Source organism: Nansenia antarctica (genome assembly GCF_963989245.1).
Source record: "Nansenia antarctica genome assembly, chromosome: 3".
NCBI classification, from domain to species: domain Eukaryota; kingdom Metazoa; phylum Chordata; class Actinopteri; order Argentiniformes; family Microstomatidae; genus Nansenia; species Nansenia antarctica.
Window position 1 is genome coordinate 65,956,044 of NC_137688.1, and position 12,988 is coordinate 65,969,031.

At 43.6% G+C, this 12,988-nt stretch overlaps 3 protein-coding genes across 3 annotated transcripts in view; all 3 read right to left on the bottom strand.

Moving 5' to 3' along the window:
• LOC308152857 (histone H1-like) overlaps positions 1–12,988 on the bottom strand; it is a gene marked incomplete at both ends in the record, with an annotated part of 32,076 nt that overhangs the window by 8,860 nt on the left and 10,228 nt on the right. The window lies entirely within an intron of this gene.
• Positions 6,940–7,350, bottom strand: LOC308152879 (histone H3.2; the record flags this gene model as incomplete). Its single annotated transcript, XM_080525951.1, has 1 exon — positions 6,940–7,350. The coding sequence occupies one exon, from the start codon at positions 7,348–7,350 to the stop codon at positions 6,940–6,942; it is 411 nt and encodes a 136-aa protein (XP_080382077.1).
• Positions 8,322–8,708, bottom strand: LOC308153143 (histone H2A-like; the record flags this gene model as incomplete). The annotated part of the gene is made up of 1 exon (XM_080526236.1): positions 8,322–8,708. One exon carries the CDS (start codon positions 8,706–8,708, stop codon positions 8,322–8,324), a length of 387 nt encoding a protein of 128 aa, XP_080382362.1.

Genomic DNA, 12,988 nt, shown 5'->3' on the forward strand with positions numbered 1-12,988 from the left:
GGCAGGGGGTTCAGCAGATGACAAACTTCAGAGCCAACAGGCTCACAGCCGCAGAGGACGACCCCCTGCTGGCGGGAAAGCTGAACACCTTCTACGCCCGGTTCGACGAGGGGCGAACGGAGGTAACCACAACACAAACACCACTCTCTCCAGCTCTCAGCAGCCTCACCCTCACAGAGCATGAAGTGAGACGCGTACTGAAGGCGGTGGACCCCAGGAAAGCCTCGGGGCCGGATGGCGTCCTGGGACGGGTGCTGAGGGACTGCGCCGACCAGCTGGCCGGGGTTTTCACCAACATCTTCAACCAGTCCCTGTCCCAGGCCACCATCCCACCCTGCCTGAAAACCTCAACTATCATCCCAGTCCCGAATAAAAGCACGGTGAGCTGCCTAAACGACTACCGCCCGGTGGCACTCACATCAATCATCATGAAGTGCTTCGAGAAACTAGTCCGGGCCCACATACTCACACGCCTCCCGCCCAACCTGGATCCATACCAGTTCGCCTACAGAGCCCACAGGTCCACAGAGGACGCCATCGCGACGACTCTCCACGCCACTCTATCCCACCTGGAGAGGGGAAACAGCTACGCGAGACTGCTCTTCGTGGACTTCAGCTCCGCCTTCAACACCATCCTTCCAGACAGGCTAGTGACCAAACTACTAGACCTGGGTCTATCACACTCTATGTGCGTGGATCAAGGACTTCCTGACCGACCGCCCCCAGAGGGTGCGGGTGGGCCCCCACACCTCCACAGCCCTCAGACTCAACACTGGGTCCCCCCAGGGCTGCGTGCTAAGCCCCATCCTCTACAACCTCTACACCTACGACTTCACCCCCGTCCACCCCAGCAACTCCATCGTTAAGTTTGCAGACGACACCACCGTGGTGGGATGCATCTCGGGGGGGGACGAGGCGGCGTACAGGGATGAGGTAGAGCAACTGAGCAAGCTGTGCAAGGTTAACAACCTGCTGCTGAACAAGTCAAAGACCCAGGAAATCATCGTAGACTTCAGGAGGAAAAAGTCCGAGATCCAGCCCCTGCTCATCGACGGAGAGAGCGTGGAGAGAGTCTCAACCCTCCGATTCCTGGGGATGCACATGCGGGATGACCTGACCTGGAAGGACAACACAAAAGCCACCATCAAGAGGGCACAACAGCGGCTATACACCCTGAGAGTCCTCAGGAAGGAACACAGCAAGCAGGAGATACTGGTGACCTTCTACCGCGGCGCAGTGGAGAGCATCCTCACCTACGGCATCTGCAACTGGTTCTCCAGCTGCACAACAGCGGAGAGAAATGCGCTACAGAGAGTCGTGAGAACAGCACAGAAGATCACCGGCGCCCCCCTCCCCTCTCTGGAAGAGCTGTACAACACACGCTGTCTCAGGAAGGCCTCCAAGATCCCCAGGGACCCGACCCACCCTGGGTACGAACACTTTACCAGGCTGCCCTCGAAAAGGCGGTTCAGGACCCTGGCCGCAAGGACAAACAGACTGAAGAACAGCTTCTACCACAGGGCCGTCCAGGCCCTGAACACAGCAAAGACCTAAGTTCTGGGCCCTGGACAGTTTGGACGGATTGATGGCAGCTGCTGGACTGAAAAAATCAGGTGTAGTGCTGAGGCACAAACATGTACATTTCAAGCCTGCAAACTGCGACACTTTAAATAAATGTGGAATAATACTATTGTGCAATATGACAACCCTAGTCGTCTGTCTGTACAGTATAGTACAGTGGATAGTGTACATAGCCTTTATTTATGTAAACCAGCTCCTTCCCTTGTGATTTTTTTTCTTCTTTTTTTCTAAAAGTTTTTTTTTTTCCTTTCCTAACACCAGGGGAGCCACCCCTCCTTAATTTCGTTGTTTGGTACCTGTACTGTAGCAATGACAATAAAGTCCATTCATCCATTCATTCATTCATTCATTCATTCATTCATTCATTCATTCATTCATAGCTGTCCTTTGATCATATATCATCTTTGATTATAACTCATTGTTTATTAAATAAATAAATAGCCTATATGAAAATGGGCTTTTCATAACTCATGCATGGTCACAATACTGATTCGCCTATTATAGAAATAGTTTTCATAATATGGATTTTAAATCACAATTATTTATGAATTAATCACATATGACTTAAAATCAACACAAAGGGAGCATTGTTAATTATACTATAATAGTATACTATAATAAGTTAACACTTTATTTTAAGTGATTGGGGTGAATGGAGCTGTTAAAACGGTTTTTAATCAAGATTTTCCCACCGATTTGCGTAAATTAACACATACATTTGCATATTATTCATTAAATTAGCATAATATTTTTATATTTATTTGTTGTAAATGTCATGCATAGTAGTTTCTATCATCCCTAAAAATGTCATTACAGTGTGACCAACCTATCTTAAGCTATGAAGTAAAGTATGTAAAATATAGTGATAAAAAGGTCCATTTGGTGCCATTCCGGAAGACAGGTGTCCATTGTTAGGTGCGCGACCTTTTTGACCTGTCTTGGTTCACAAAATGGGTTGTATCTCAGCAACCGTATGTCCTATCATCATAAAACAAAGTGCTCTGTGCTCCTGAGAGTATGCTCTAGAACAATGTATATCAATTGTACCAGCAGAAGCAATCTTTAAAATTGGTACCTAACACCCTATAAGGTTCAGAGATAGGAAATGTTAGGATATTTATAGCATAGCATAGAGTACAGCACAGTGTTTTATTTGTATAGTATAGTAGAGAGTCTCAGCCCTCTGATTCCTGGGGGTGCACATACAGGATGACCTGTCCTGGAAGAACAACACAACAGCCACCATCAAGAAGGCACAACAGCGGCTCTACATCCTGAGAGTCCTCAGGAAGGAACACATCAAGCAGGAGATAATGGTGGCCTACTACCGCGGCGCAGTGGAGAGCATCCTCACCTACGGCATCTGCAACTGGTTCTCCAGCTGCACAACCGCGGAGAGAAATGCGCTACAGAGAGTCGTGAGAACAGCCCAGAAGATCACCGGCGCCCCCCTCCCCTCTCTGGAAGAGCTGTACAACACACGCTGTCTCAGGAAGGCCTCCAAGATCTCCAGAGACCCAACCCACCCTGGGTACGAACACTTTACCCGGCTGCCCTCGAAAAGGCGGTACAGGACCATGGCCGCAAGGACAAACAGACTGAAGCACAGCTTCTACCCCAGGGCCATCCAGGCCCTGAACACAGCAAAGACCTAGGTTCTGGGCCCTGGACAGTCTGGACGGATTGATGGCAGCTGCTGGACTGAAAAAATCAGGTGTAGTGCTGAGGCACAAATATGTACATTTCTAGCCTGCAAACTGCGACACTTCAAATGAATGTGCATTAACACTATGTGCAATATGACAACCCTAGTCGTCTATCTGTACAGTATAGTATAGTGGATAGTGTACATAGCCTTTATTTATGTAAACCAGCTCCTTCCCTTCTTGTGTTTTTTTTTTCTTTCCTAGCACCAGGGGAGCCACCCCTCCTAAATGTCATTGTTTGGTACCTGTACTATAGCAATGACAATAAAGACCATTCATTCATATAGTATAGTGGATAGTGGATATAGCCTTTATTTATGTAAACCAGCTCTTTTCCCTTCTTGTTTTTAGTATTTTTTTCCTAGCACCAGGGGAGCCCCCCCTCCTAAATTTCGTTGTATGGTACCTGTACTGTATTAATGACAATAAAGACCATTCATTAATTAATTCATTCATTCATTTTCGGACTTTGTCTACATGTTACGGTACATGTGGTAATACGGTACATGTGTGAAAACTAGGGTTAGGGTTAGGTGCTACGTTGACTTGGTACATGCTGGCATGTCTAACCCTAACCCTACCCCTAACCCTACCCCTAACCCTAACCCTAACCTTAACTGTAGCACCCTAGCACCTAACCCTAACCCTAGTTTTCCCACATGTACCGTAACATACACACTAAGATTGAGCAGAAACTGGCAGGGGCTCCTACTTCTACTGCCATCTACACGAGTTCTGCTGTACTGAAAGATTAAATTCAACAATTCACCTTTATAGCATGTGACCTCATATTGTGCTGAAACTAATTAGGGCATAACAGAATCAAATCTATTGTTTTGGTTAAAAGATGTCGGATTAAAACTCCGACATCTCCGGATCCGGTCCATGGGCCTTAGTTGGACCACGTCTGCTCTAGTCCCTTTAACTTCAGACCACGGTCCTAATCATCACTTTGCTCTAGTCCCTTTAACTTCAGACCAATGTCCTAATCATCACTTTGTGTACAGTACATAATGTGTGTGTAATATGATATGAAGTGAATGTTTTCTCTTTCTGTGAATGTGTTTGTGTGTCTGTAGTGAATGCAGTGGATATCTTACTACCACCAGAGCCCCAGACCAGAGCCCAGTTTTCACAAGGTGAGTCTCTTTATCCTGAAGTAGCTAACAGTCTCTCTCCACTGATACTCTCCACAAACCCTGAGATATAATTAGAAAGATCTAGGAGAGGGAGAGACTCATGAAAAACAGGCTCGATATCTTACTCCTCTTATTTCTCTGATTTGGTCTCTGCTCTTCTCCCAGATGCCTGTGAGCTCACACTGGACCCAGACACACCATGCAGTGAATTCGGGAGACACACGCCATGCAGTGAAAATTGGGAAAGACAGGTACCAACCCCAGCCTCCAGAGAGATTCAATAGGGGGTCTCGGTATGTGCTGCGTAGTTATCAATGGTAACAAAGGGTGGGAGCCGCCACCGTTGAAAAAAGTCCTGCCAACCTACTTGCCACCCCAGTTACACAGACCAACTGATATCATTTGTTGTATTTTTATTATTGGATCTTTATTTTATTTTTTTAAACTGTTGCACCCTATTTCATGCACCCGAATGGTTGCACCCTATTTCACGTGGAGAGATTTGAATTTGCCTGCTGAGCTGTCTCTTGTGCTGTGCGGTGTGCCTGTTCAGGTAATGTTAAATGTGGTTTTAATTAATTATGTTATTACGTTTAGAATTCATTACCTAATGGATATGTTTAGTCAATTAATGGATGTTTTGTTCATCAATGTAACGTTATTTGCTAAGTTATGAAGCGAATACGTTTTGCAGTTCAGCTGTTAGCACTAGCTAAGTTAGCTAGCTATTTAGCTAGCTAGATGTCGTAAGGGTCTCTCTGGACGCTGTTACTGGGAGGTTGAGAGGAGTGGTCAGCAGTGTTGCCAGATTGGTCTGATGTTTACCAGCCCAATAAGTGCTCAAAATCCGCCCAAATTGATAAAAACCAGACCAAATATTATAGCATAGAATATATAATAATTATACATATCAAAAACGAATAGAATAGAGTAAACAAAGGGACTGCTCAAATACCAAAAATAATATTTGTTGATTGTTTCGATTAGCAATGCTGTGTCAAAGTAATGACAATGCTTAGTCTTGTTTCATGTTCAATGCAATGGCAAAATATGATCATGGAAGATAACCTCAATTCAATCATGGTATTATCATATGAAATCCATTTCCATGTGACATCCTCTATAGTCTCAATGAATGTGCCTTTTTAAAACCAACCCCCAATTGAATTGACAATATAATAAAATGTGTTAATTTTACATTAGCATGGTCTGCAATTAAACACACATTAGCATGGTGATCACAGCATATTTAACACAGTTAACACAGTCTCTGTCAAGTTATTTTAAAACATTTTTTTTCATGGGAAACCAGGCCAAATTCTGTGTACCAGCCCAAGCCCAATTTTACCAGCACAATGCAACCTAAACTAGCCCAATTGGGCTGGAAGGGGTCTTTGGGCCTTGTTGGGGTGACAGTGCTGAGCTGTGTAATATTAGAGCTCCCCATAAGTGAGTGATGCTTTATCATAACCTACTATTCTGTATTCTGTGATTTGGTTTTAAGAGTAATATGTAATTATTTCCCACTTCAATGAATCTCAGAGGGTTGACTCTCAGATTGAGCTCTCTCTGTGAAATCTAGAATCTGAGATTATTGAAGCCCAATCCTGTGATGGTGTCAACAGTCAGAGGATGTTCATATCTGGTCAGACTGGACCTCTATTACATATTCCTGGGGTCAGGTCATCTTCATTTGAATGATCCAATGATTGCAAATAGGACATTTGTTTTCAATGTTTTCTCAATAAACTGTAAAAGAGATTATTTTATTTTTTAGAGATTATTATTATTATTTTCTACATTTAAATGTTTTCCTTGTACAATGTAAATGACCCTAACCATCAAATCAGATGAAACTTTATTTACAATACATACTGTGGCACATTTCATTCACATATGCAGTATAGCCTAACGTGTTTTAATAACCCTGACATATTCAATACAATACAACATGCTTTTATAATCATGTGCTCATTGTGTGTATTATTCATAATTATTCATTATGGCAAATTCTTCTAATTTAATCCATTTTAAATTGAGTCTATAACACCACATAATGTGGAAAATTGAAGGGGTCTGAACACTGTATATATACATATACTATCTATTTTAAGAACAGCCTATGGGGGTACCGCATTTTGATGTCCTCCCAGCACCATTAAGCTTTAGCCGAAGTAAATCACAGACCTTGTGTGGAGAAAATCCGTGACCTACAGAATACACTGACTGACCCTGATTTACTTCGGATTATTTTACATAAGGAGTGCTTATCATAGTTAGACCATCACAACGAATTAACACATTAAGGCCTTATGCTGTTGTGAATTGGCCTACATGTATTTCGGTTACCGAGATGGCACGGTCAGCATCCCTGCAGGCTACTCATTTGAGTCGTATAACCTATAGATTAACGCCCTACACGGGTGGTAAATAGAAACACGCCTTTGAGGGAAATATTGAGGTGGCTCTTAAAAGAGCCTTTGGGGATCTACTGTTAGATCAGGGTGGTGATCTTAGGCGCGCTCTCCACGGATACGGCGGGCCAGCTGGATGTCTTTGGGCATGATGGTGACTCTCTTGGCGTGGATGGCGCACAGGTTGGTGTCCTCGAACAGACCAACCAGGTAAGCCTCGCTAGCCTCCTGCAGGGCCATCACAGCAGAGCTCTGGAAGCGCAGGTCGGTCTTGAAATCCTGGGCGATTTCTCTCACCAGGCGCTGGAAGGGCAGCTTGCGGATCAGCAGCTCGGTGGACTTCTGGTAACGACGGATCTCCCTCAGAGCCACGGTGCCGGGCCTGTAACGGTGAGGCTTCTTCACGCCGCCGGTGGCCGGGGCGCTTTTACGGGCAGCCTTGGTGGCGAGCTGCTTCCTGGGGGCTTTGCCGCCGGTGGATTTACGAGCGGTTTGCTTGGTTCTGGCCATGACGATATCTTCCTTCGTTCAGTTGGAGTATAACCAATCTCAACAGAACGTTGTACATTTATAAACCCCCAGTCGTGCCCCGATTGGTTGGCGACTATAGACGAGCTCATTGGCTCGTTGGCGCCTCCTTCTCCGGCTGCCATTGGACACGAGCACCGTCCACAAATTCAAACACTTATACCCTGCCGCGCGCTTCCTTTGTTTGGCCCCTCCCCCAAACCGTTGGCTTCAAAGAGATTCCGATATCTTTTGTCAATGATAATCTATCCTTTAAATTATTATTTTTTAAAGCCAAAACAAATGTGAAGATACAAAAAAGTATGTAATGTACGACTATATGAATACAAATGAACAAGAACAGTGTAAACATTATGTACAGAGATCAGCGTGGTGCAGACACTTATTTTGTCTTTACGGTGGTTGTGTGCCATTGGACGTCCTTTAATCTCGCTGCTGTTGTGGACATTGTTGTCCTCTATCCTTAATCTATAACTTCATCATTGTTGTCCTCTATTCTAAATCTATAATTTCATTATTGTTGTCCTCTATTCTAAATCTATAATTTCAACATTGTTGTCCTCTAATTTTAATCTAAAGTTTCATAACTAGTTGTCCTCACCCAGTTCATACAAATGATGAACCAACAAACGCAAACTATTATTATGGAAGAACAAGGTCCACTACACAAGGAAGGGGTGATGTTTAAAACCGTAAAAAAGTACTAAACGTTATTTCAAATGCTGAGGCAGTGACATCACGAGGATGTTTTCTGCCCAACCCTGTGTAATATGTATGGGTGCGTTCTCTGCCTCGTACATGAAATCACAATTAGTGTTCTTCACAATATGAAACACTCATAACGCAGACAAACAGTGGAGGGAGAGATGGACTGCACTTTTGGAGAGAGAAGTGGTTGGCTCTTAAAAGAGCCTTTGGGGTTAAGTAGTGGGGTCAAAGCCGTAGTAGAACTTTTACTTGGCTTTGGCGGGCTTCTCGGTCTTCTTGGGGAGCAGCACTGCCTGGATGTTGGGCAGCACACCACCCTGAGCGATGGTCACACCGCCCAGCAGTTTGTTCAGCTCCTCGTCGTTACGGACGGCCAGCTGCAGATGACGGGGGATGATACGAGACTTCTTGTTGTCGCGGGCGGCGTTGCCGGCCAACTCCAAGATCTCAGCAGTCAGGTACTCGAGCACGGCGGCCAGGTAAACCGGTGCGCCGGCGCCCACACGATGGGCATAGTTGCCCTTGCGTAGGAGCCTGTGGACACGGCCCACAGGGAACTGAACCCCGGCGCGAGAAGAGCGGGTCTTTGCCTTTGCTCTGGCCTTGCCTCCAGTTTTGCCTCTTCCTGACATGGTGACGGTTTAGCGGGATCTCAAACAAGATGAAGAAAATAATTTCAGATAACAGTTCCGCCGCTTGGAGCGTCGTTCTTATAGCTCGCCTTGACGGCGTTCATTGGCCACTGGGTCGATGTCACCTCATCCAATCAAGAGACAGAGATTGTGACACTTCTGTCTTTGTGAGTTTCCCTCGCGCGCCAGAAATATTAATAGAAATGTAATCATTATATAATCTTAATTTAATTATTTAGTCATTTAAAGGCAATATTAAAAAGATGGGTTTTTAGTCTTGACTTGAACATATGCGCTGAGGTTGCATCCCTAATGTAAACTGGCAGTGGAGACACAATTTGGGTGCATAAAATGAGAATGCAGCCTCACCAAATCTCTTCTTTTGTACATAAACCAGCGTCAGAAGACCTGACATGACATATTCAATATACTAAAACTAGTATATGCCATAATATAATAATAATAATAATAATATATAATTGATACGTATATAATATGTACATTGTGAAGTGCGTTCCCAGCTCTCTGTAGTACGTTCTCCTGACTGAGCGAAAAGTGTTCTGTTATCTCCCGCCTTTCTGTCCAAATATAACGTATTGGTGTAACGGAAAGAGGAACTAACTGTATATGTTGATATTATATGCAACTTTATCATTATGGACACTGTCATACCCCCACCATCCTCTCCCGCACACAGATCTACCGAGTGACACTTTATAGCGTCAAAGTGTAAACTAGACCTAGATGTCAAATCTCTCATTACTGCTCATTATTTACTCAATAAGTAAAACCATGATTGTCGTGTGTGTAAGTCCGTGGTTGACACTGGTGTAAAATACTAAAATAAACATTCCTGTCGTCATGGATGATAATGCGTTTTTACGAAAATGTGGGTGGCTCTTAAAAGAGCCTTTTTGTGGTACAAATGGTGTCGGAAAGAACACTTTGAATGTTTACTTCTTCTTTGGGGCTGCCTTCTTTGCCTTGGGCTTCACCGTTTTGGGTTTGGCTACTGTCGAATCTTTTCTCTGTTTCAGTGATCAAAGAAGAGGTAAAAACTCCTGGCCAAAGTTAAAGAGTATTTATTCAAAAAAGATCGGGTCCTCAGATTACAGGCACACAAAACAGTCACAACGTGATTCGAGGTAGACAGCAGACAGAATGAGCTCCTCCTTGAGCACAGGGTTTTATAGCGGCCCTCAGCCAATCACATCACAGTATGTTCTTGGCCAATCGTGGTCCTTCCTTCTAGGCCTCTGATTGGCCTAGACCCTCGGGGGCGTGCATGTGCGTGTGTGTGTGTCTGCGCATGTGCGACAATTGAAAATCTACCCGCGATCATTTGTAATGAAATAATAAAGTATTAATAAAGTATATATGAAGTAATAAAAATATACGTGTAATATGTGTAAAATATACGTGAATATATGTGTAAGATATACGTTATATAAGAAGGCTATTAATGTGTAAAAATATACGACACATCCCCCCTCGGACCACCCAGAGGGTGTTCCGAAATTAAATGATCACATAAACCAAAACAAAAACACAAACCCCACATATCACAGCTAAGAAAATATAAAAAAATAAAAAATAAAAAAATAAAAAAATAAAAAAAAATAAAAAATAACTATTAAGAACCCAAAGACATCATGCAAAAAATAGAAACCAACCAATAATAAAAAGAATCTTGAAAATAACAACCACAATTAAACTAAACACAGTCCATCATGCACAAATTAATATAGAAACTTCCAACGACCGATGTTTTCTTTGTCCTTGAAGCGCCAGGGACAGAGGTTACTAGCACATGAACCCAGTTGGAGAACAGCCTTTACCGCTGTCTCAGATTGATATCCTTTCCCAGTCAAGAGCGTTTTCTTCGTTGTGCTAGGAACAGAACCGCTTTCCTATCTTTGCATAACCACCACACCACTTCTCAACTGACATCAATCACATGATATAGAAAGAAACAAACAGTAATCGAAGCAAATAATCATAAAACATCACTTAATAAACAAATCATCAAAGGAGGAAACAAAATCAGAAAGCAAAACAGAATCCAGCTTTTGCTCATCAGCTATGTTGGTCAACATTAAAGCATTAATAGGAACATCAGAAATACACTTTCCACAACATTTGATCAAAATACCAAGTAACATAATACAGATGATAATGACAACAAAAATAATAGCGACGGACCTGATCATATTACCAATACCTGAAAAAGCAGAATCAAAGAAATCTAACATATTCCAACCGTGTTCTTTATGTAAATCCTCTACACCCTTCTTGTTAGATTCACGAAAATCATACAAAGCGTTACCAGAATCCGAAATATAACTGCAGCATTCACCGCCTATCAAAGCACAAGTACCACCCTGACTGGCCAAAATAATGTCCAAAGCCATTCTATTTTGGAGAGCTACATTCTTAGTTTCAGTCAATTCAGTGGCCAGGGCAGACACTACAGCATCCGAAGCATTAATGTGTTTTTCAAGAACGGATGATAAGGCACTTAATTCAGTCTGAGAGTTGTAGACACCATAACTTGGGAATATTAGGCCAAAAAACTTCTGAGCGGTAGACAACGCCCTACGACTACGATGGGTTGCTTGTTTGTGAAGTACAGACATCTCCTCCCGAGTAACTTTCCTAATCAAAGGTATCAGATGAGCCAAATAACAAACACCCTCAATCAAAGCAGGAAGCTTAGAGAATGCATCATTATCACACACAAGAAACACATGTTCCGGGAGTTGAAGCTCCGTACCAGGATACGGGAAAATGGTTCCACCTATACAAGACGCAGCCCCTAACTGACGAACCGAGCTGATCTTGGGCCGTACTTGAATGTCAATACAGGTTGTAATATTTACGAGAGGCATGACTTTAAGCTGCGTGGTGCCTTTCTGCCGTCTGGTAGTATTGGTATCATGTAATTTCATTTGAGGCACCATAGCACAATCAACAACTTTACATTTCAATCCAGAAATAACAACTGAACCCCTCCACCGTGTAGAAGTCACACTCCCAGAACATGACAGATGAGGACTCAATGCAGTACCATTTAATTGAGCGAACATAGCTTGGATAATATATATCTTCTTCGGACCTGTTGGTTGTGACAAATGTGTAAGCCTATCAATAATAACCTTCCCCACACCGCTAGGCCTATGGTGTTTGTTAACCGCTGCTGTCAGACGTTCCAACACACCAATATCCACACCTGCATAGGAAGAATTTAAAGGAACCAGAATCGTGCTGGGCTGACAAGAAGAGCTCTGGTTCTTGCCCTGTAAAACAAATGGGGCTAAACCCTGCCAATTATAATGAAGCCATTCTGCTTTAGTTAACGGTATGGGGAAAAACATAGGAGCAGACGCACTTACAGGGACCTGTTGACAAATCCAGCAATCAGAATAATTCATTTTTGAAGCAAAATCTTTCATGATACTAGTGGCAGAATTAGGGTGGGACCGTGTCCCCAGGTGATTAGAATCATACAACAAATAATCGTCAGTAGCGACTACAATCGCCTTCGTAGGAGCCTTCACAGCAACATTTTCAACCTTTCCTGGTAACTCATCGTGAACATATTTATGCACCAATATCTCACAGTCCAACCTATAGTGGTGTGGAAAGTCAGGCCTGGTCCTACAAACTTTGTCCTTGAAATTGTTGGATTTACTAGACACCTGTTCACCGATATCACGTCTAGCACACCAATACGAGTTCAACCCCTGGTCAACATTAGTTAATGTCACACGAGTTTCTTGCGTGTTGCTTGAGTATTGATCAAGTGTAACATATGTAGTATCCAATAAATACCACTCGCTCGCTTCGGCGGTATAGATCAAACAATCATCAACAGTACAACGTGAATGTGGGCAAGCAAAAGCTCTACTTGCTATGATCATTCTTCTCTGACGTCCAGGCATAACAGTGTGTGAGTAAAGTGTAACATTGTCCAAAGAAGTCAATGGGGTAGGAACACTAAGGGGTATATTAGTCTCTGAAACGGCATGGCTTGAGTTTCCTCCTAATTGGCCTTGGTGTTTTACGGGGTCTGTCTGGTTGAGGTGTATCACTGACAGGTCTGTGTCTCTCAATGGTACCTCGGTCCGGGCAGCCGCCCGGGTTGCTGACATCTCCGTCTGGAGCATTGTCAGGGTCGGAAGGGGTGACAACAGGGGCAACACCAGGCTTGGTAGAACCCCCAAGAGGGGTGTCGCAGTCACTGGATCCTTCACGGTCTCCGTTGGCCCACTCATCAGTGG